This window comes from Ammospiza caudacuta, chromosome 5, assembly GCF_027887145.1.
Source record: "Ammospiza caudacuta isolate bAmmCau1 chromosome 5, bAmmCau1.pri, whole genome shotgun sequence".
NCBI lineage: Eukaryota > Metazoa > Chordata > Aves > Passeriformes > Passerellidae > Ammospiza > Ammospiza caudacuta.
The window spans coordinates 30,262,024-30,287,174 of record NC_080597.1 but is presented as its reverse complement, the minus strand read 5'-3'; the positions used below and the strand labels follow the sequence as shown (position 1 = coordinate 30,287,174).

The 25,151-nt window shown below is 41.3% G+C and overlaps 1 protein-coding gene across 1 annotated transcript in view; it reads right to left on the bottom strand.

Annotated features, from left to right (window-relative positions):
• Positions 1–577: 577 nt before the first annotated feature.
• PLBD1 (phospholipase B domain containing 1) overlaps positions 578–25,151 on the bottom strand; it is a 38,242-nt gene continuing 13,668 nt past the window's right edge. The window contains exons 4-11 of the mRNA XM_058805542.1: positions 23,286–23,424; positions 16,700–16,864; positions 15,386–15,530; positions 8,237–8,437; positions 7,986–8,126; positions 4,091–4,276; positions 2,325–2,431; positions 578–829 (exon numbers count right to left, since the gene is read on the bottom strand). Of these exons, the coding sequence (XP_058661525.1) occupies positions 662–829; positions 2,325–2,431; positions 4,091–4,276; positions 7,986–8,126; positions 8,237–8,437; positions 15,386–15,530; positions 16,700–16,864; positions 23,286–23,424 (1,252 nt within the window). The 3' untranslated portion in view covers positions 578–661. The remainder of the gene's footprint in view (positions 830–2,324; positions 2,432–4,090; positions 4,277–7,985; positions 8,127–8,236; positions 8,438–15,385; positions 15,531–16,699; positions 16,865–23,285; positions 23,425–25,151) is intronic.

Genomic DNA, 25,151 nt, shown 5'->3' with positions numbered 1-25,151 from the left:
GCATGGGCTGATCTGATCCATTCCAAGAGAGATCCCTTTTAAGAGATCCACTGCATCATATTTCTGTCCCTGCAGCCTGAGGCAGAGGCATTTCTAAAGCATCAGGCCGCTTCTCTTCACTTTTTTTTGCAGCCTGTGCTACTCTGGCCACACAAAGGAAGTCTTGACAGTGCCACTAAAAGTCACATCCTGTACAGAACAGACTGATCTGCCATGGAGAACGCACGCTTGATGGGAAGCAACTTGCAGCACACTACTCAGACAAAAGGCAGACATCAAGCCAGCACTGAGGTAAGGCCATCACAGCCCAAAGCAGCCACCTGGTTTAGCCAGCTGCTAAAAACAGATCACTCTCACTGGTGGCATTGCTCCTCACTCCTACTCTGGGAACAGCTGTGATGATGGCTCAGATCAACAGAAAGCTCTGCCACCTGCTTCTCATCAATCCCAGTCAGAGGAAGGGCCACTCAAACAGCTCAGAAGAAAGGAACGTGCTTTGGGCTGCAGAGAAGCAGCCACTATCAGTACAAAGTGCTTAGCAGGCAGGACATGGGAAGGCAGGTATAAGGCACAGGGATGTGGACATCCAGGTCGATTTATTACACAAGAAATAAAATTCCCATTAAAAAAAAAAATCTACTTGTGGATGCTGGTGCTGGTTTTACAGGATGGGCCTCATGGTGACAAAACCGAAGTTGTAGGACTCGGGCAGGCCCTGGTGCCGCGTGCGGTTGAAGCGTCTCCAGCTGAAGACCGGGAGACCGCCCTGCACCGGAGGGCCATTGATGGCCGAGGCCGTGAACGCTGCAGCCAGACGGAAATCCGACACCTGGAACAAAGGACAGGAACCCGGGGCAAAAGGGCAGCGTGAGGCTTGGCACATCCCCATCCCAGCCAGCAGGAACAGGTCCAGGAGATTTCATTATTAGGTGAGGGAAGAGAGCAGAGGGAAACACACACAGGCAGCAATTCCTCCCCTGCGCAAAGGCACCTCCAGTCACACAGCAGCCAGTGCTGAAGGGCACCAGCAAACCACAAGCCCACACTTGCCCTTGCCAGGCTGAAAGAGCCAGAGCATCTGCCCTCAGGCCAACCCTCCCTGATTTTACGGGGCTGCAGCAGGTGGATGAGGGGTCTGCGCTAAGCTCTGCTTGCATGTTGAGCACTTGGGCCATCCCCGGGGCATGTCAGGGCAATTTGGGAATGGAGAAGGGCAGCAAAATTAATATTGCTACCCAGGCTCTGCACTGCTCCTTCATGGTCTCCAAAGAGGTCCCAAGCCTCCTCCATCTTCCCAAACTCAGACACTAAATGTGTTGGTAGGGTTTATAACTAGAACAGGTTTGGCCTGTGCTCTGGGTCATTTCTTGCAATGCCCCTCTTAAGTCCCCCATTCCACCTCCAGCCCAGCCCATTCTCCTTGCCTAACTGTGCTGGCTAGGCACTGCAGCAGGCATTGACCACTCCCTTACCAGACCCCTCTACAAAGCCATTTTCTGCATTCCTCTTGTATTACCCAGCTCTGGGAATCTCCCACTACTGTCCACTGCAACACACAGCTGGCTGGACACAGCAATGGAGATATTAAAATAGCCCCCCCAATTCCACCCTAGCAACCAAACTCGTAATCCAGAAATGCAGCAAGCTGGACCCCACAGGATAGAACACTGAACAACTTTTCAGCACAGCTGCTTACTTGGGCACTGCTCTTCAGGTGAAAATATCATATCACCTGCCTAAAATAAATGCTGTTTTCTCCAGGACAGTGGGTCTAAGGATTTTCCCACATACCCCTAAAATGCAAAGTGATTTTCACCAAACTTTTGAGAAAGCAGTTTGGCAGAGAGGTGGAGCCCCAGAGTGGGGTAGCTTACTAGAGAGCCAGGCTTTTGTAAATGTAAACCTAAAGTGAGACTGCAACCCCTTTCCTGTGGGCTCTGGGAGGCACCCACAGAGTTCTAATGAACAGGAGGCTAAGGCTGTACAACAGTCTCCTTCCCTGAGTGAGCTGAAGACTCATTTCCTGCTGTAAGGATTTGGAATTTAACTCCTGAACACCACAAGCTCCCATGGATTAAGTTGCTTCATACATCTCCCCCTGTATCCTGTGCCACTGTGCCAGGACTGATGTCAGGGACAGGAATTGAGACTCTGCAGAGAATTCCCACCTGAGGAGGTGCCCAAGCACTGGGACAGCATGAAAAGAGGGAACAGACATTCCTGGCCACGCTTGGCCTGGTGCAGGGAAGCATGCTACAGGTCTGACAGGAGCACAAACAGGCTGCAGCCAGCATTCAGCAGATATTGGAATTGAGGTAATTTACCTTGGTGTCATAGCAGCCTGCAGGCACTGGTATAGAAGGATTCAGGTCTTCCCGGCAGCAAATGGTGTTGCAAGGATTGTGTTCAGCATAAGGATCATGCTGATAGTCTGGGGTGAAATGTAGTGGGAAGAGCAGAAGAAAAGAAAAAAAGTTAGCCCCCTCACAGAAAGCTGATGCCAAGTACTGGAGCCACTAAAAACTGGGTAACTGCAGTCTGTCACATTGCTTTTGTGCTTCTCCACAGGTACCAGCTACATGACATTAAGTAGACAAGCTCCTAATTCAAGACCATACAGCTACTTCTGCAACCCAGGGGCACCACTGCCAACCTCTAACCACAAGTATCTGCAATACCACCTGATGAAATTCTACATGACAAAAACTTGTAGAAGCTTTCTCAGAAGAGAAAAGCAGAAGAGAAAGGGAAGTGGCAGGTGGAGGGTAGAGAGAGAGAGGGGGAAATGAGAGCCTTTGTTTTCCTGTTTTGGATTAAAATAAGTGTAAAGAAGCAAAACCTTTGAACACTCACTGCAGTAACTGCAAGCCAGGAGGGGAAGGTGGTGAGCTCAGCATCTACGAGCATGCTGCTACTCACAGCCCAGACAGGAATGACACCCCACCCTGGGAGAGGCCTCCCAAACCTCAAGTCCAGTAAGCAGCACGTTCCCTGTAATTGGGAATAAAAATATAGCATCTAAAGCTATCAGTACTCTGAGATGGGCTTAGCCAGAAGTTAATTAAGCTGGGTTTAATCGAGTTCAGGAGAGCCCTGTCAGGAAAAAACAACAGAGCATTACCTGTTGTCCTGGTTCAACCCCTGCTGGCAACTAAGTACCACACAACTGTTCATCCACATCCCTCCAAGCCCCACCCCTCATGGGATGGGGAGAAGAATTGGAAAAAGGTAAAAACCATGGGCTGAGATAACAACAATTTCAATAAGTGAATTGTTAATAATAAAAATTAAAAAGGAGAGGGAGGGCAAGAGAAAAAATCCTTAGAGAAAGAAGTGATTCACAATACAATTGCTCACCACCTGCTGACCAATGCAATGCCCTTCCCTGAGCAGGGATCAGCCCCTTCCAGCCAATTCCCTCAGTTTACACAGTAAGTATGAGGCTCAATGGTATAGAATATCCCTTTGGCCACTTCAGTTCAGATGTACTGGCTTTGCTCTGCCAGCTTCTTGTGCATCTGCTTGCTGGAAGAGCATGGGAAACTGAAAAGTCCTTGACTCACGAACAACTAAAACATCGGAGTTTAAATAATAGAGCTATCAACATTATTCTCTTACTAAATTCAAAACACACTCCTGTATTAACCACTTAATTAAGAAAATTAACGCTATCCCACCTGCAAAAGACCATTTGCCTGAACATGGGAAAAGACCTCAAGTTTTACACTAAATTCTCTGGTCTGATCACATCTAACTGTTGCTTAGGACTTAAGGCTTTCAAGATTGACAGGCTGTAGATGTATTAAGTGACAGCAGTCCATGAGGTCTCTTGGAGTACTCTCTTGGAGTCAGAAGCTTTCTGGAAAAGTCAAATAGCAAGCCCAAGGGGCCTTGCTCTTGATAGGAAACTTTAGCCCAGTTTCCTACCTCCAAAGTAAGCTTGTGTTACCTTTTTGCTTTGTGTGTATTCTGCATTTAGGACAAAATAACTGATCTGTATGCGAGGCTGCAGCTTCCCACTATAATCCAAGAAATAAAAGTAACTCTGCTTATTAAGATCAGCTCCACAGCACACAAACAGGTGTCTTACTGTTGTATCTCATGATGTACTTCATGCCTTCCAAGTTGGTCACCTTGCCCTGGTCTCGACGGAAGATTTTGGCTCTTGGAGCAAGGTCATAGGAGAAATCCATGCCATACTTGACAACATACGATGCATACCCACTGAGATTGTAAATCTTTTCATGGAAAGGGATATTGTATGAAGGCCAGTAACCTGTCAGAGACAAACCCCAATCTATTAATCACTTGAAAAAGCTGGATGCTCTTGCTTGTATCAGAAAAGAAAATAATTAATTGTCCATGTTCTATTGCCTCACCAGCATGTCGAGGAACAACACAGAAAACTGGTTTGAACACAATAAGGAAACAGTCACTGGCATGACCAGGGCTGACTCCCAGCCTAACACCACTGGAGACTCCATACCCAGGCAACCCGCCCCCAGACTTCCAGCCTCAGGACTCATCCTGCAAAACAGCTGAGATCAGACTTGCAGGAGCCTGAACACGCAGCATGGCCACAGACCTCTGGCAGAGGTTTCCCTGCTGAACCTTAAAGGACTGCAAAATCATTTACTCTGGTTTTGCCCCCTTCCCGTCTCACGAAAGCAGAACACACCAGGCTGAGATGTCAGGGAGGGACTGACACACACAAACACACGGAGACGACAGACACTCAAGGTGAACAGGAGGCAGGTCAGAACACACACGCTTTGTGCAGTGGGGGGTGCACATAGCCATAAAGAAAGATGGGGGATTGCTGCACTTTTGGCAGAAGCTGCCTTTGAAGGTTAAGAAATGATCAGCAGAGCAGAGCCTTGCTCTAACTTTCCCAAAAGCAATCCTGCACAAAACTTCCTGAAAGAAGATCGTTGTGGAAAGCTCTTGTAAAGAACCAGGAGACGTTCCAGGTCAGAATCTGAGTACAGGAAGTCCTAGAATATATAAAAATAGATAACTATACCTTAACATTTAATTTTTTCTATTGTTTAGGCAGCAAGTATATAACGTGAGCTAGGTCCCAGAGTAGCACACTTTCAAGTTGTCTCCAAAGCACTAACATTTCCTTGTTGTTCATTCTCAAATCACACACATCAGGATTTGGCTTAGAGATTTACTATCTAGGCACTGGTAAATGCAGGCCTCTACATATTAAAATCAGCCCAGCACAGTGTGAAGAGTCTGGTGTAAGAAGCTCAAAAAAATCAACTGGAACTCACCGGGAGCAATACACACAAATACAAACTGAAGGATATGCAGACAGCATAAGCAGTGGAGCACTGTCTGAGTGGAGGCCTCACCAGCTTGGGTCCTGCCTAGGATAGGGAAGACAGGGTATTCCTGTCTGCTGGCATTTGCTTACGTGACCTAGAGCCTACCTGAAGGAAACAGGTTGTGTACAGGCTGTGTTGTAATACAGGCGTCCTCCAGAAATGAGCAACTTGCCAGCCTGTAATGACGCAGGCCCAAGGACACGGATACATCAGCTTCCAAACCAGTAAGTTTTAGCTGTGATTCAAAAAGGTGCTGCTGTCTCACATGAACACAGTGTATACAGATGACCTCTTTCTCCCACCTGGAAAAACTTGTTAAAATTGCTAAAACAGAGAAAGCTATTAAAGTTCTCCTCTAGCAAGAGCTCTTCTGTGTCTCAGGCTCTGCCAGACTGCAAATCCCATGCAAAGAGTGCAGCAGACAACCTAAGCCAGGCTTTACCCAAGGGCTGCTATAAGCCAGTGAAACCTGGCAGGGTGCACAGTGACAAAAAACAAGAGAGACTGTGAAGTTGAAAGGAAGGGATGACATGAAGACAGCAAAAAATCCCTGAATCAAAATGCTTTCCTCCTCTGCATTTAAGAGAGTAAAAGGTATCAGCAACATGGAGAGAGAGCAATAAGAATATTGCACATATGGCAGAAGACACACAGATCCCAGGCTTTGCTCTGATGTGTTGATTTTGATATATTACTCATTCATCATCAAGAAAAATGAAGTGCAGCCTATTCCTGTGACCTACTCCTTCTCTTCAGACAGTGTTGCCCTCTCTCACCTCCTCTAAAGGATTTCTGAGCTTTCTTTGTCAATATACAGAAAGCACCCAGACACCTTTGCCTGGAAAGGGCAATGTAAGAGATTCCTGGTATTGAGAACTCATCTGCACTGCCCTACAAAAACGACAGAAGCCATAAAGAAAAAAACCTTTCCATTTTCAAACCTGCATAAGGAAATGTTTCACTTTTCCTCAGTACAATGTTTACTACAGCAATACCTGCTTTTGTTCACCTGAGATTTCAATTCTCATTCTCTGTTGTTTCTAGGTTTATGCTTCAAAGAGACTTAAAAAGCAGATGCTGGTGGCAAACTCAATCTGACCAAACTAGCGTGCCCAAAGTGCATTATCTTGGGACACCTGCTACATGGCAATGATGGAGCTTGCCAGGGTCAGCTATTCTACAAAGGCTTTAAGCCAGCAGTGGTATTGAGAAAGATAAACCTCCTTCACCTGAGCTGCTTCAAGCACCTGGGAACAGGGCAGGGGCCTTGATGGGACTTGTCTGGTGTCCTGCATGGCATGGAGGAGTTCAGATCTGCTGCTTACAGCAGCTGAGGTCTCCAAAACTGCACTTTGGCAGGGCTTAACTCACCCTGTGTGTTGAAGGCTGTCCTCCTAATGTTTAAATTCCCAGAGACTGACTGCTCTGTTATCCAGTCTGCACAAGGTACACTTAGATATCTGGGAAAAGACATAGTGTAGGTATGAAGTGTAACTACTGTAGGTAATGTGTAACTACTAATGCATGCTGCCACCTTTGAGAACAGAGCAGCTGCAACATCTCAGAGGGAAGAAGTGGTCACTGTGTGCCCAAGCCCAGGAGTTGGGCTCAGTCCTACAGAGAATGCCACAAGCTGCTCCAAAGTCATTGCTGAAAAGGAACTCAAGGTACCTGCCAAGCCTGGCCTCTCTGCACAGGTATAGCACTGCCATGCTGGGGCTGCAATGTTTCCAGTGCCAGAGCTAGAGGGTCTCTATCAGCTGCTTTGTCTGCATCCCATGCACAACACAGCATTGAGAAGCCCAAGGCAAAGGAAGCCAAAAGAGACTGACAATGTGGCAATGCCTGGAATAAGCCAGAACTTTCCAAGAAGCTAGACACAAGGAAAAATTTCAAAGAGAACCAACCCCAGCTGCTAACAGACAAATTCCCCATCATTTTGATGATGAGCAATTCATCAATTTATCCCCTCAGCATGTGATTAGGGGAAGGAGCAAAAAGCACCAGACACACTTAAGGCTCAGGCTTCTTGTTGATGTTCTAAGTGTCAAGTAAACACTTGAAATTAAACCTGACAGTGAATGTTCTACTTGACCAAGATTTTTGTTTGTTTTCCATCAAGTTCTTGCCAGTCTTGCTAGGGAATTAAAGAACCTTTTAAAAAGCAAATATTTATCAGAAAACAGAGATCCAGAAAAGTTCAGGAGATTAATTTACAACAGAACTTCTTTGGTATTCAAAATTTCATCTTCTTGCAGGGTGACCAACTCAACAATCATTTTGAGTAGCCCACAGCATCACAGTTATTTAGTACTGCCCCAAACAGATCTCACATTTTCCCTCATTGGTCTCTACAACAGGGAAAAATAATACCAGAAAAAAGGCAAGGATGCAGACAAGCAAAGAGACAAAGTCTATTTTTCCCTCCTCTGCTTCTAGGAGACACAGATGTTTACTGCATTCCTGCCACAGCATACCAGATAAATGAATAGATTGCAATTCACCCAGATGCAGAGGGATGCTCACACAAAGCTTTCTTACTTTAAACTCAGGACTAGTGTTCAACAAACCCTTCCCTGATACAAAACACTATTCTCAGTCGGCATAAAGAGATGGTTTTCCTAAGCCAGTAACTACTATAGCAGCTATTACCTTTCCGGAGAACATTTGTTTGATCAGAATACTCCACAAGGGTTGGGATCTGCTCGACAATGTACAATGCACCATCATCAAGGCTCCTCTGCAGCTTGACCTTCTTCAGGTCTAGAACCATGTACTGATTGTTGTAGGTTCCTGGGTACGAGAACAGAGAGAGTTACATGTTCTGCCAAGGGAAGGAAACAAGCACAAGAGGTAGAGGGAACACATATTTTTTCCTAAGATGCATATACAGGCGTACTTACCAGAGTTGCACTTGGAGAAGGTCTCTGCCCAAGTTTTGCCATCATTTGCCATCATGTTGGCAATGCGGACCCTCTGCCAAGCTAGCAAGGATTCAGGCACCACTTGCTTAATGAGGGTTTCATTATAAACACTGTTGGTGGTCTGCAACATTACCAAGCCGCTGCCCAGTATGTAAAAATCATCCAGGGACACCAAAAAGCCTTAAAAAGCAGTAACACAAAACCTGTTATCTTTGTGAACCTTTGATATACTCATAGGACAAAACAGAGATAAGTAATGAGGATATGGATGAGTCCATGCGTGTGTGTGTGAACTGAAACTGTACAAAGATTAAAGATGAGGTAGTAACTTCTGCAAGGGCTTTGGGCCCACCTGTCAACACAGTTTGAAATGAGAAACTGTCACGCTTTCAAGACACCTAATTCTTTATCTAAAGCATTTGCTTTGTCTTTGTATGCCAAGCCTGGAAGCTTCTCCATAAGTCAACCTATGTCTTATGCTAAGGATTACATACCTTAAATGCCTGTGAAGTGTTTGTTTCTAACAAAGAAGTGAACTTAAAAAATATAAAAATTCAGCAATGAAAACTAAAGCAAAGTACAAACTCCACAAAAACACTTTCATCAACCAGTATCAGTTTTAGATTTTTAGTCTGTAAAGACAACTTAAATTCATTTAATTAATTTGAATTAATCCCCTTAATTAACTCCTTCTTTATTAAACCAAGCAGAAAAATCTTCCTTCTAGTTTAATCTTCTCCTAAGTATTCTTAAAAGCATCTCAAAACACGGGCATCTCTTAAATCATAAACCACATCCTGTATATGAGGAGAAGCTCTACCTACTCCTCTTCCTGACATGTTGTCACGGGGGTTTTTATTCCTGCCAGCTCTGCAAAGTCAATACAGCGATGGATCTGTGGGCAGGATTCCCTTCCAGGTCACATGCCAACAGAAGTCCTAGGTCCAGTTGCAAACCCTTTGCCAGGAGGTGGCACACAGAGCTGCAAAGGTCAGCTATATGCCTTGAATAGTATGGGGACTACTTGTAGAGCAGAAATAACTTGGCCTTTAGATTACTCAGCAGATACATGGCTGCCAGGCTAGGGAAGAAAGGTTGTTAAGCAATCTGGTCATGGGGAAGTCATACACAGCCTAAACTCTTGTTAAGAAGTTTTTAACAGCATCCATCTTCAAAGAGTACAAAATGCTAAAATGCTGTGTTACACCATAATAGTTGAGCTCCCCTATGAAATCTTCCACAGCAAACTTTATTAACACAAACTGCAAAAGTCACCAGCCTACGACAGCAAGAGAGACAACCCAGCTTTGCCTCCTACTCCTGGGCTTTTATCAAAAGGCAGACCAACTTCAAGCAAAAGTAATTTTTAAGGGCTCTAGTTCAGCAAAATTTCTTTAAAGAAGCAAGTTCTCAAATTAGAACAGATCCAGGAACATACACTGTGTGGATATCTGTTCTCTAAAAAAATATCAGTATAGAATAGACTGAGCACTCTGGTATTACTCATGGGGAGAGAGGTAATACATTATGTACATTATCAGCAGAGATCTCCCTCAAATAAGTAAGGAAATGAGAAACATCCTAAACTTGGCTCTGCCAGTCTATTTTATACAAGGACTTGGGATACTCTAGCAATAATCTGCTGCATAACACGTCAAGTGGTGCTTGCCCAAACACAGGCAATAATTGAAATTTTTGAAACAATTGTGATGTGAATTGAGCATCAATTCCTGCGGGTGACAATGCCAAGTGTCCTACTTCAAAACAAACAAAGTAATTTCTCTCTCCAATTTCAATCAACAGCTGAGATAGAACAGAAAAACTTGACTCAAAACAAGTGCTAACACAAGGATTGTTGCTGAATTAACTGAAGGTTGAACTCTGTAATTCAAATAAACTGCAAAGCTCAGCTAAGCTGAAAAGAAGGAGATTTCCTTCTGGGTCTTAGTATTTACCAAGTTTTATCCTGAAATGTTTTATAACACAACATGCCCTCCATTATACACCATTACCAACTTCATAATTCCAAGATGGCATTTTGATTTAAGGCATAGGCAACTCTGAAACAAAGGGAAGCTAAAATACAAGCAACAGGTTACCCATAGTATAAAGACATCCAGAAAAATAAAACCTGGGTAGAGAAGTCTAGAGATATCAGCAGATGTCTGATGTCCTCTTGAGCCATTCTTCTAAGTGTGTATGAGAATCTGTTGTAAATGAAGGTGTTATCTCACTGTATGCTTCTTCTATGTTTTTCCTGTAAAACCATCTCTGCAAACCCACTTCCCATTTTGTTAGGAACACTCAATCAAATTTGTTTTATTTCATTGTTTTTTGGGGTTTTTTTTAACCCCTCCCTCCAATGAACCTGACAACTCAACAGAGAAACAAGCAAAAGTACTTCTGATTCCATTTTCTGGATCTGATCCATTTAGATTCCATTTCCAAATGCCACTGGAAAACGGAAGTTTCCAGAACATGGAGTTGCACTCACCATGACATTAATCAGCCAAGCAAAGCATTTTTTGCAATCTGAGCCACAGTGTTCTCCAGAAAGTCAGCACATCAAAGAGGATGTGGGTGGCAGCACGTTCTGGGGTACTATTGTTCTGAAAGAGGTAGACTGCTGCTTTCTGAACTAGACAGCATCAGCTTTTTTGATGTTTTAAAAGGTCACTGTGCTCTTTCAAGTATAGCATGGGTCAGCTTTACTGGCTGAAAGTCAAAGCTATGAGGTCTAGCCCACCTCTCAGGACTGGGAGTAGCTCCTAGCTGAGATGCCCAATGCTCTAGTGCATAAACACATTTGAATATGGGAAAATAAATGTATTCTCTGGATTAGCAGAGAATCAGCAACTGCTTCTCATGTCAAGACTGAACACCCATCAGCTGCCTCCCTTCCACATGCACATCTCTCCTAGGCACTAAGAACAAGCACACACCACACCATAGCTCTGGTCTCAACTCCAAAGCTCACCACACCTTCCTTTGCTTCCCTCCAGGTTTTGAACACATGCTGGAGGAAGCAGAAAATGCTCTGGCAATACCTCATGAGCAAGGTACTCCTGAGAACAAAGGCTACCATCTTTTCCATGGTTTGTTCCTCCCAGCTCTTCCTCAAGCTATGGGGAAGGATTATGCTGCATTAACACAAGATTGCTTCAAAGCAAGGGACACAAACCACCTCTCTCTCCTGCCTTAGCACGGATAGATAGATGGATAGATATGACATGTATAGTCAGCCATCAAGACAACTTGTGCCATCTTACTCGCACATCACCACCTAGCTCAACCCAGAAAGATCCCAATAATGGACCAGAGGAGGAAAGGTGGAAGTAAAAGTCTTCAGCTGTTCTTCTTCAGCTGTTTTGTTTAAGCTGCTAAAATCAAATTAACATACTTTAAAAGACCATGTCTCAGCACAGAGAAGGTAGCTCACTATCCAAACCAGAGTGCTTAGTCAAAATGGCACCTTCCTGCTCTTAAATGGAGTTTAAAAGAGCTCCATCCAAATGGATGAAAATCCTGGAAGCTGCAACCCCCCTGCTATCCAAAGAAAATAATAAATTTTATCAGTTAGTTTGGCTCATTTCTTTGAATGCCTCAATAAGCAGTGTAAAGTATTGACCAGAGGTGAGGAGGGAAAGGGGCAGAGAGGGAGAAGTGCAGGTTCCTGTCTGATCCACCACTAGATATGTGGCACAAAACATAGAACCTACCTTGTCTCTATCACTTCCTTACTCCCTCACATGAGCACAGCTTCATTCAACATTTGTGAGGAACAGAAACATCCTCTGTACAATTTCAGTTCTCTCTGCTATGCATTGATTCACAAGCCACAGGAAGTACTCATGTCCAGAGCTTGAAGAAGACAATGAAGCTCAAGCTTCCAGTTCAGAGACATTCCTCCTTTCCAAAGGTTCACAGAACTGTCCTACGTGCAGCTCTGTGGACAAAGACTACGAGCAGAGTTCAAGTGAGAATTAAGGTGAGTTAGTGTGGAAATGAGCAGCAAGTAAAGAAATCATTTTGCAAAAACAGAGATTACAACTTCCATTAATTCCCACTTGACTGTGCCTCTGCAGGACTACCACTGCTCTGAAAGGGAGAAAGCAGCAGAGAAGATACGCTGTTAACAATGGACATTTGAACTTGGTGGCAGAACACTGGTAACTGCTGGGGAAGCTAGGATGGACTCTACTCCTGCCTGTCCTCCTACCTGCTCACTCACAACATGTGCAAAGAAGTGCAAGGCCCTCCAGCTGCACCACAATGCACACCCTAACACAAATCATGGTTAGTCAATAGCCTCAGAACCTCTAAACTGAGTCACAGCTAATACTAATTTTTGCAATCTAGTAGCCTGTCTTTTGAAATTCAGTAAATAAAGAAATAATATGGATAATTTTATTCTGTGACCCCAGGAGAAATCATGGATTTGGCATAATCCTTCTCAGAAGACAAATGACCCCTTAACATTTTCTGACACACCTTTTGGACAGCAGCATAGTTTTACTCTATATCCTATCTTACTGGATGACAACTATCTTTGAATAACTCAGTTAAGTATCACTGAAGGCCTAGAAGGGCACCTGTCTTTTAGTGCTCTCTGTTTCCTCCAGAAGTTAAAAGTTCTATGTCCATAGGATCATGTTACTATTCAGTTGAGATTACTATGTAGCCTTTCTTACTGGTTCTTACGTCTATCAGGACAGAGACTAAAAGCAGGAACATTTATGCAAGTAGACATTACAATTGACAGGCCAAACCATGGCCAGGAGCTGCAGATTCCAGAGTCAGATGCTCTGAAAATATCTCTCATCATAACATGGACCAGAGGAATTTGGCAGTTGCCTCCTTCCTACATGACGTCCCTGGAGCATTACTAGTCCAGTGCTTACTCATGCCATGGAAAACTGCAGGTCTGTGAACTACACCCACAGCTAATGCAATTTGCTGCAGTCAATGGAACATGCTTATCTAGTGCTTGTGATAGCACCCTGTCATCAGTGAGCACCCTGTGCATGCCACAGGCCTCTCTAACTTCACTGTAGCCATGGGAACTATGCTTTCCAACAGTTCTCACTCATCTTGTTGGTAGAAGTACACCTTCCCACACCACTATGTTAGAGTCCACATGGCAATAGCAGGCTTTAAAATCAGCCACCTCTGCAGACCTCAGCCCTCTCAGGGAAGCACAGTGTGATTTTGTACACCAATGAACAGACCCCCAACTGTCGCCCTGATTTTTTAAGATTTTCTAAGCATTCTGATGTTTACATTCTTGTAGCAAACTTTCTCACACACTTTCTGTAAATAACTTATTGTTTTGCATTCTTTTGTGGAGGAGGAGAAATTTGATGGACTGTAAGTTTGGCCAGTGTCATTGGAGATGTGGCACTTTCACCCTCTAATCCAGTCACTTTTGGAAAATTCTAAGTGTTGGAGTCAGAAAACAAACTTTCCCTTTTCTTCACCTTGAGAGCAGCAGTGTGTGCGCTTGTTTTGTTCCGTGTCCTATACTGACACCAACCATTTCAGCAAAGCAGTAGCTGATTTTTGATTTTCAGGTATCCTGCCACACACTATGCTTTGCCAGTCTCATAAAACCATAATATTTTTATTTCCTTATACAAAGAACCCACAAAAGGGGACAACTGAAATACATCACCACAGACATCCACTAAAAATAAAATAATAAATGCTCTGTGTGGCTGATCATGATCCCCAATTTTGAATCTGCAGCACAATGCAACATACAACAGTTGCTAAACAGAGCCACATTTTTGTCAAGGGTAGTGCTATCATCAGTATTTCAGCTGAGAGATATGAGAGCCAGAATAACCTCATGAACATTCACGTGATGAACAGAGCTCAGAAACCTTTGCTTTCAACCAAATTACACAGACTCGGCAAAATTCCTTGCAACAAGCAAGTGAAATTCCTTTGAGGCAATCACAGATAATCCAAGCTCTTCAAAGGCTGTGCACTCAAGAGACATTCAGGCTACCTCTACCCCCTTCCTCAAATTAAAAATCTCAGATGTCAGAAAATGCTGCATTCCTGAGGAGGCTCAGACCCTCACAGAAAAAGTCTTGTTTTCAATGTGAAATGAATGCAACTGCTTTTCAAAACATTCTCCCAGTCACAGTCTCAGGAGACCCTGCCATGAAGAACCCTTGCCCTTACAGTAAAGCACCATTACTCAACAAAGCACATTTGGAAATCATCAGCCAACAAAATTTCATGAGAATGACAGAGTCTGCTATAGTATTTACTTCATTTAAAATGTTTTATGAAGATTTTTGACTGTTTAGGTATTTTTGAACTTGAAATTTCACCTCTAAAACCTTATGCAATGTCAGCTCTAAGAGGGAGTTACAGATTTGCTTTGGTTTTTCATGCTCTCATTTCTTGGTGCTGTTCTTGGTACAACCAAGAGCACATATTTTGCTCCTCAAACATTACTTGCTGGCAATTTCTAACATTTGGCCTAATCTTCCCAAAATAATATTTTCCTAAATATTTTGGCTGGCTATATTACTAACACACCAAATAAGCATTAAAACATACTCTCCTCTGCAACAGCTTATAGAGAAGCTGGAAAAGGAAGATGTGGGGAGAAAGGGAAAAAAACCCCAAAAAACAACAAAACAACTGAAGGCTCCTGAACCCAAGATCAAAGAAACTGATACACTTCCAAACAGCAAGTGTTTGATACTCAGTAATAATCCCATTACAGTAGGAGTCACGTCACAGCGGTAAACAGAAGCACTCAAAATTGTGTTACCAAACATGCAAATGCTACAGGCATGGTGAGGAGTTCAGCACTTGAGATGACTGCAGACTACACAAGCAGAATTCAAAGCAGCATGTTTGTGCCAGAGGTAAAATATTTAACCAGTATTATTCAGAGCACTGAAGGTGATTAATCAACAACAAAAGACAATGACAACAATATCATGCTCAAGACAGAAAATTCAAGCTAGCATTTTGTCCTCTTGGTTGCTACAAGTTCTAAGGTAGATTGAAGCCAGTGCTTCTTTTCACAGCCAGGACAGCTACAAGACAGTAAGGTGGTCCATATTAAATTGAATATCTACATATTTTTGGTTTTCTTGACTTTACCTGGGTAACTACTGAATGAGACCCGGCCAGTGCTGGTGTATGGATCAACTATATTGAAGTTCCAATGCTTATATATTCTCAGTGTGGCTGCATAAGTAAACCAGCTAGAATGGGCAAAATATATATTCTCATATCCAGGTAGAACCTGGAAAACAGAAGCAGAAAGATTAATAATTTCAGACCTCATGATATTCTGCATGTTTTCTACTTGATAGAAACTGGGAGAACTACTTTTTTTAAGTAGTTTAATTAATTGCATTATTGAAGAAAGAGCAGATTCTTGTGCTTTTTTTAGCTGTGTACTAAATGAATTTCTGAAACCTACAGAAACAATTCTTACCTATGTGTTGTTTTCAAAATAAAACATCGTGGGGTTATTTGGGATACCTGCATCACATGGTATAGGTTTTCCTCCAGTTTCAATTGGAATATTTCTATTCACACATTCAAATCACATCTTTTCAAATATATGACATCAATTTAAAACATGCTGTTTCTGTGAGAATTCATCTGGCTCACTTTGAAGTGAAGTACAGAAGCAAATGCAAGTAAATTTCATTTGAAAAGGTAAATATATATGTTGATAGTACATATTTTCAAAATATGTCCCTGGTTCTACGATTTGTTGTTAGCTCAGAAACCTCTTACTGTAAGCAAATACTTTAGTTCATGTTTCTCAATTTAAGGTGAATATTGTTACTCTGCCATACATTGACTCTCTGGATGCTGATTAATTCTTCTTAGCAATTTTAACTGAAAAATGTAATTGCCAACATGATGCATCAGTCACTTATCTTAAAACTGTGGGGTTTTTTTCTGTCATCACTCCTACTGGAAAGCCATTCAAAGGTATCACTATTAACAGAAAACATCAGCCACTTGCATCCATTTGTTTTTATGTTAGCATTATCCCTTACTTTAAATAATCCTTTTCCTTTTTTTCCCTGCTTGTTTGCCCAATGTATTTGCAGTCACTCACAACATCCCTTTTCAGATGCCACTTCTCTAGGTGAATGAGTTATTTCTCATTTAGTCTCCCCTCCCTGGTAGTTCCTCATTCCCTAGTAGTTCTAGCAGCTTTTCAACATCCATCTCTGTGGTTTTAGTTCAGTCTTTTCCCTCTCCTTGAACTCAAGTGAGAAAAACTGGACTCAAAATCCTGTAGAGGCACAAATGACAACTGCATATATGCATCTTGATCATTGACAGAAGTCTCTTTATGCACATGCAACATGAACAGGGAAGACTCCAGAAATGCAGACTCATGACACTGCAAACCAACACAGTCACTGGAGATAAGGTTCTGATGCTCACCTTGATCAGTGCAGAGCAGTGTCCCATGTCCCACTGGTATCTCCCATGGCCTCCTGAATCCACACTGCATTGTCTACCTCGTGCAGAATAATCAAACAATGCAGGAATAAGGTCCAACAGGTCTCCAACTGCATTCAGAAACTGGACATCAAAGTTGCTCAGTGGCTGAATGAAGGAGAAGATGACAAAAAACACTTTGAGACAGAAAAACATCAAGACAGCCTTAGTGGTTAGAATTTTTCTTTTGCTCCAGAAGGAAGCTCTCATATGGCCTATGAAATGCCTACTGACAAGGCCCAGATGCTCACACTCACTATGGCACCAGGCACTGAGGAAGCTTTCAGGATCTGCCCCTTGTAGTGGCATTACCAATGCTACAATTTCTGAGGCAAAAAGGAAGATGTAACTGTAACTCAAGAAACCTGAGTGTGTGTTTGCAAGCAGCATGTCAATCAGTCTGTTATGATTTACTGAGATAAAATTTAATTTTTTTGTTTATCTAGATGTCTTTGAAGTGTCTTCCACTAATGGTCTTGGGAGCTCTCAGACATCTATAAACACTGCAATTTAAGACATCCTCAGGACTGAGGAGGAAGAAACAAATGAGGGGGAAAATGATAATAAATACCAATCAAATAGCTGAATAAGGAAAGTCAGTCAAAAGGCACTCTGCTATGTGCTTTAGAAAACTCCTTATGGTTAGAGCTAGCCAGGGTTAACAGGGTTAACTACACACAGCTGGTTGTGCAACATGCTCTTTAGAACCTCCTCTTACTTTGCCTCTTCAAAAATAAGAGCTTAATAGTGGTTTAACCTCAACCTTCAAATACCATGTTCTAAATCTTTCCTGTTCTTGCTTTCACCTTTTGTTAAGGCAAGGCTTAAGAAAAAAGTCAGAACACACATCACTGTGGTGCTGTGAATAGTAATTTTATAATGCCACATAATCATTTAGCAAAGAAACACATTGCAATATAAATCACTGTTACTAAACCATATAGCTGACCTCTACAAACCCCAGTAAAGGGGGACAAGGAAAAATGAAACAGCATCAAATTAATTTACTTTTTATTCAGAATAAAAGTATTCTGAATATTTTTATATTGAATGTAATATATTAAATATAAAAATATTGAATTCTGAATTCTGTGTTATCCATCTCCTGCTTTGGCTGAAAGAATAACCAACAGGAAAACCAGAAATCATGTAAACTCCAGTCCATGCATCCCATAAGAAGGAATGAGACCTTCCCACAATGTTTACAGACAAGAGAAATAAGCCATTCTGACAATTGAAACCATTCATGGCAGAAAGAAACCCCAACAGCAGCTGTAGTTTGAGGGAGAAATCCAAAACAAACTTTCATGTGTTACATTGCTTTAGTTCATCATGTTTTTGCTGTAAGGATCCATACAAGGGAGCAACATCAAGAGATGTGTCTTTGGATGGTTTAAGCAACATAGAGGTATGAATCAGTTACAAACCAGTCACAACTTCTATTTCATTGGAATCCATGTAGAGAGACTTGGCACTTTTTAAGCACCATTTCCCCTATCCAGCTGCACTGAAAACTCACCACACAATAAGAAATGTCTGATTCACACAGGCATCACTGTACAGTACCACCAGGAAGGGAGCAAACTGGCTTGCATGAGATTGCTCCAGCAATCAAGATATTTTAATTGTACTTGACACCCATTTGCTACCACTCCATTTTCTCCTTCATAAAAGCTGCATTCACTGTAATATCTACAGGTAGCTACATTGATACTGCTACAGCAATAGTCAGAATTGCCTGTGTATTTTTAAAAAGTTTCACATATCTGTGCTTTCTTACCATCACTCCAAATTAAAACTTCTGTAATTATTAGGAAGTCCATTCAAATTAGAACAAAAGTGCCAAGCAATGAAGCTTTCAGAACAATAGGCACAGTAAGGTGCCCAGAGAGCAGGAGGAAAGATCCATTCGGAGCACAGGTTATGCAAATTCCTAAGGCACTGGGTAAGATTAGGCTGCCAGCAGCCATAGCCAGCCAAAATATCAGAGATGCTAAAGAGGACTAGGTTGTTAAGCACCCCCCAGAGTTCTGTTTTCAACTCCCTTTTGAGGGTCAAGCAAATTTTGTTCTAGTTTATTTCCAAAAATTCATTACTCTCCTTGAACAAACCTGGTTTTGTGTTTAAGACTGTCTGATGTGACATCACATCAGCACTGTGCTCCTCTGGAGTCTCAGTAAAACAATGCATTCAAACAGAAAACACAAGAACCTACACTGCAGGCCCAATCAGGAGTGGTCTTAAGCATCTGCCACAACACAGCTGAGAGTGCCACTTTTGGAAAAACTAAAGCTGATTTCCAGGATATATGAAGAAATCTTCTCTATGATGAGTTAATCAGTGTCCACTAGCAAGAATTAAACCCAAAAAACTGCATCATAACAATGCATGATATAGGGCATATCACAATTTTTTGTAATCACTTTTTCCCATCTCACTCAGCAATGTCAGAAAAACTCCTTATAAACATTATTTAGATCCTGAAGAAGAATGAATGAACTAAACTGACAAGCAGAGAGGTGGTAAAGCCACATCAAAAGTCCTTTTGCTAGAATGTCTGTCTCCTCTAGGGTGCTGTCCTGAACAGCAAAACAAAAAATCAATTTGTTTGCCAATCCAAGAAAGGCAGAAATAAACTTACAAAGGGCAGCAGAAAGGAGAGAACCGAGAACCAGCCCTAAAGGCTTGTTTACATGGGACATTAAAATAGGCAAGTTATTCTGTAACAATTGTTTTCCAGTAACTTGTCCAAGCCTGAGCACTCTGAGTAGAAAATAAGGAAGCATAAATAGAGATCTATCCTGGATTCATTCTAGTATTTAAAACTCTGACACCTCCTCATTCAAGAGTAATATCTCTGCATAGACAAGCCCAAGATTAATCACAGTGTTGGAAGAGCATTAGGCAGATGAAAAGGCTTTATGTTCTTTCAGTGCCTCTCCCTCAGAAATTGTCTTGACAAAAGGGCTGGGTTTGTTTACTGGATATAAAATGTTGCTAAACCAGATGGAATAATGTAACATTTTGACATAAAAATGTATTCAAATTTTAACATCACTCTTAATGATACCTGTAAATATCAAATTCAAAATACAGAAGTTTACAATGTACATTGCCTTCATTCAGGTCTTAATGGAAGAATCTACCTAAAATAGTCCTCAGGACTCCATGCAACAAAAACCCAAAGTTTAGAACAAAACATTTTATATGTTTTGTTCTAAACAAATACAAAGCATTTCCTTCAGAAAGAATAAAAATATATATATATACTAGTGCTACTACCAAATCATTCAAAGCCCAGATTTTCTTTCTGCAGTAAGGCTCAGTTACTTGTGGCAGACACAATGGTTCTACAATATTCAAATAAAGCAATCTGAATTTTAGGGGAGAGCAGAAAAACAGAACATTTCAGAATTACTTATGTGCACATAACCCAGCTCTCACTTAGGAAGTAGCTGGCTCTGGTTTCAAACTACCATGCATAGTACCAGAAAACAGAATTAAAAAATTAAAAGCAGATTAGTTATGAAACAGCTTGTTTTCATTCTCCTGAAAAGGAAATAGTTCTATAAAACTCTGCCCAATGCCCAGCATTACAATTCACAGACTTCATATACACAGTTGCTTTTCTTCATCCCCTTTATCTCTTTTAGCCTATCCATGTCAACCAAACACCTTCTCAGGGTTCAGGAGACCATCCTGTCTATGTATGATCAGTCACGGAGCAGGGAAACATAAGAACCTTGAAACTATCTCCTCTTCCCCTTCTCTTTCTCATGTCTCTGGTATTTTGGGAGTTAAGGGGAAAACCTTCCTAGCCTTTCTTCTACAGCATTTACTCTTATTTTAAGCTTAAGACAGTGGGAACAATTCTCCTCTACATATACAGAATAATATGTTGAATTTAGAAGTACAATAGCTTTCCCAACAGCAAGTAGAACATCAGGCAACAAAATACAGACTGTCACATGTTGAGTTTTGGCTTGGTTTGTTTGGGGTTTAGGGTGTTTCTTTTGTTTTGTTTGAGTGTGGGTAAAAAAAAAGGAAAATAAAAATGCCCCAATTCATACAAGAGGTATTTTTTAATATTTCTGATGTTCATTACCACCATGAATTCAAACTATTGAACTACTAGACATCAAAAGATAGACTTGTTCCTGATGATGATAATCCAAAGACAATAAACACGTGGAAAGGATTATTTTATTAATGAAACAAAATAGTATCTACGAAAGGAAAGAGTTAAGAAGAGACTTCCAAAGCACTGAGGAAAATGTGCTATGGGAATCAGATTTCCTTTTAAAAACATGCAGAATTTGTTACAGAGACTTTCAGTATGAAATTTCTTTGATTGTTTTATTTTGAGAATTGAGTAACAGAAAAGTATTTGTTACTGGAGTTGCTGTCCAAAAAAAAACCAAAACTGAAACAATTGGGTTAATAGAGCTAAAGTACAATACTTAAGAAAAAAAGTAATCTACTAGGTAAATTTATTTGCACTTTGGATGGTAGATTTCTTTAATCACAAGGAATAAGAGAGATACTGGTGGTGGTTTTGCTTGTTTGGTTGGTTTGTGAGTTTAGTTGGGACTTATAAGTGCCAAAAGTTTACAGAAGCCGAGCTGATTCTCAGATGAATGGATGTGCCAAATCTAGAATACCAGCCAGAAGCTTTGTAGCTGCACCTGTTTTTATTGCCCATGTAAGCTCACAGCAACAGCCTTCAAGGCCTGTTTCCTGAAGGACACCTAACAGCAATAAATATGCACACACAGTGGTAGCCTAATCTCTCCAAAGTACTTAAAAAGTATCATGGTGTCCAACAAAATGAACTCCCTGTACTTTTACAGAACATTTTACAGAATGTCAGGTATCATTCTGATGCCAAGAAAACCTAAGGACCTGGCTGCAAGAGCAGCTGTCCAAAATGTACTCAAAGACAAGGACTGATGTTAACTTAGTGGCTGTGGCAAAGAGAAGAAACAGCAGCACCATTTCAATTAAGAAATACATACACAGTGAACATTTTTGCTTTGAATAAAAGTATATGCATCTTAACATAGGTGAAAATGTCCAAAGCTAAAATTGTGCCTGGCAAGGAAAAGAGTCAAAATAAATCCCATCAATTGCTGCAAGTACGTCCAGGAAAAGAAAAAATATTTCATGCATATAATTCAAGAATGGAGGACACATGTATTTCAGCCTGAACCACACATCTGAACTTTCACCAAATGCACTATTCTTATATAGACATGCTAGTGAGATCTCTAAAGAGAGGATAAAAATTATTCAAACACTTCAGAGGTCAGTGCTTTCTAGTGCATAGTTAAATAAGCGAGCATCAGGAAACACTTTGCAGGCAGGACATGCCTATCACAAAGAAGTAACTCAGACACAAACCAGCACTTTTCCCTTCTCCTCACATGAATCTAAAAGATTCTAAAGCAGCAAAAAAGCCAAAAACCTGATGAGCTTGACAGGGCTCTTCATATACAGGAGTCACTAAAGGATATTAACGTGTTCTTTTCCTAGAAAGTCAAGGTTTCTAGTGTTTTCCCCTATAAACTCGGATCCCTCAGGATGGATTATCATTACAAACATCTTTTTTTTTTCCAGTTTGAGCTGGCACCCCATCCATGAAAGCCCCAGATTGACTTCTATGTAAGAAAGATGTACATTTTACTAAAATGCAATTGTTTACATTTCAGAACTCCCAACTTCTCAAAATTCTTGGTATGATTAACCTAGCTAAGAAGGTCAACTACAATTACTCAAGTCCTTCTTCTCACACTGAAAAACCTATTAGATATTGGACTTTAGGACAGCATTATAATTGCCATATCTCTATTGGAGTTAAAGAAGTTCTGCTATTACATACAAGCTGATGATATGGAATTCAATTCCAATTGAAATTAAAGAAAAACAAATGATGAAAAAACACCAAAAAAACCCAACTAAACCTCCACCCAACAAAACCCCAAAATCTATCCCATCTGACCTGCCACAACACAGACCACATCTTTTGTGACCGTATATTTTTGAGACTTAAAAGACAGAAAAGAAGAAGTCATTTAGTAAAGTAAAACATACTCCAGGATAGAAAGGCTTTTAGGATTTGAAATCTAATGCTTGGAAAAAAGAATGAAAGCTTTAATTCTTGCTGTTGCAGGTATACCTAAAGGGTCATCTGCTTAATAACAATTGTAAAGTGACAGCAACAAGCACTTTAGAAGTGTGGGTCCTTCAAGCATTCACATGGATACAAGAGCCACCCCCAACTTAATCACCACATGAGTGCTCAGGGTTCCAAGCCCCTTGTGAAGAATCTGTGGTTACATCAACCAAGGCCTCAGTCACATTATCTACACTGAACAGCCACTAAAGATTTTGCAGAATTACATGCAGAATACATACTTGCCACTAAGTAGCCTATTTCTGTTTTTATTTTTAAGAAGTGGATTCCCTTCTCCCATGTTTGTCCACTGACATCCCAGCCCCAGCTACTGAAAAAGACATGCATTAGTCTTACTGTTAGTTTATGTAGTTTAGCCCACTCGAGGGCTCCCATGTACAGACCATCCAACTGTGCAATAATATAGCCAGCATGCCTCCAAAATGGGTCATCCTTATTATTTCTGATTTGTTGTCTTGTCCATTGGTCTTGCTTCCTGCAGAGGAACAAACAGGTTGGAGTTTTCTTGGGTTGTTTTAGAGTATAATTGATAATGCAGGGAAGGGGAAAATACATTATAACCCAAATGGTCCAGTCTTACTCAAGATCTGAGGCAAACAACACTTTGGAAATCCTGCAGATATAAGCATTATATCCTCCAAGTGTAAATGTTCAGACTTAAGCAAAATACCCTACAATCATGTGCCTCTACCAGATTTTAGTGTCAAAAAAGGAATTGAACTTCATGTTTGTGGAGGATTTTGCTATAGCAGATTCAGTCAGTAAATGGAAACAAGTGCTTGATAGGTTGGATGAAACATTCCCTTTTAAATGTCTATTTAAGAATAAAAATAGACTGTTATTTGAAGAGCCTCCCTCTCTCCCCTGGGTTCAAGTGCAGTGAAGGCTTTCTGCTGGTGGTGCTCAAACATTGCCTGAGAACCATGTCTTTGCTCCTCCGAGTAACAGGTGGGAGGCCAAACCACTGTACCCTGTGCCAGATCCAGTCAAGAGCCAAATCACCCAGGTTTAGGGCATGAGGCAACACAAGCTGAACAGACCCTAGGGCAAGAGCCATCAACATTGTAAGGACCTCCCAGAATTCTCTCTTTTGCTGTGCAAAAAGAGCCACAAAAGAACCACAGGAAATGAGAATCAGATGCTAGCCTCTTCCATCCTCCTGTATCTATCCATCCAGCACTATGTAAAGTAGCAAATTGAGAGGACAAACCTGTAAAGGAAGCAAACTCTTCCAGCAGCATATGGTGAGAAAACCAACCAGAGTTAGCTTTCTAGAAACATCAAGATGCAAGAAGTATGTCCAAGGAAAGAGGGATATAGTCAGAGCATTTAGGGCTAAGGACTTCCAAGACAACACAGCAATCCATATTACAAAACTGCTATAAAGTAAAGCAGTGATGCAGGAGTTGAGGAAAAAGGCAATAGAAAAGCAACACAAGGCCACCTAGTATTGCCCCCATTCATCCAACAATGCATCTTGGAGAATACAGCTGCTTTGCTGTGTCATTCTAGGGAAAAAACCACATATACACTGATACAGCAGCTATCCCATTTTTCTCACAAGGAGGAGCACAGCAATGCTGAAAAATTATAGCAAGGGAGCACTAAGATTCTTTGTTCTATGTTTTGGATAAGATAAAACTAATTAACTTCATATATGCACACCAATAACAGTCAGATATTCAACCCCTTATGGAAAGGGCAAGACAAGGCAAATATGGAAAAAATTAGTCCCCAAAAGTGACCATTTCACACAAGTATTTGTAATGGAATAAAACACAAGCCTAATGAGATTAAAATAATTGGTAATCACAGCTGAATTTCCCAGTACCTGGCCTGGTTCTTCTCCTATTGTACTTTCCCCACCAGTGTGGCTGCATTATTCGAGCAGCTACACTTTTCTTACTTTTGATTTTCACAGCTAAAGTGAAAAGTGAATCACAACTTTTGTGATTAGGATAGAATTTACACTGGTGGTAGAATAAAATACTAACCTAACAGAAGAAGAAAAGGATATAGAATGCTAAAAAGATTAAGGTGCTAGGAGACCACTGTTCAGTGTAATATTGAAAATATCAACTTCTCAAAAAAGGAATTTTACTAGAATGACCTTCAGAACTCATTGACATTTTCCCCACCCTTTGGCAGCAATGGTTTTAAACATTTCTTGGAAAGAATCAGAATTAGGGAAGGGTATAAGCA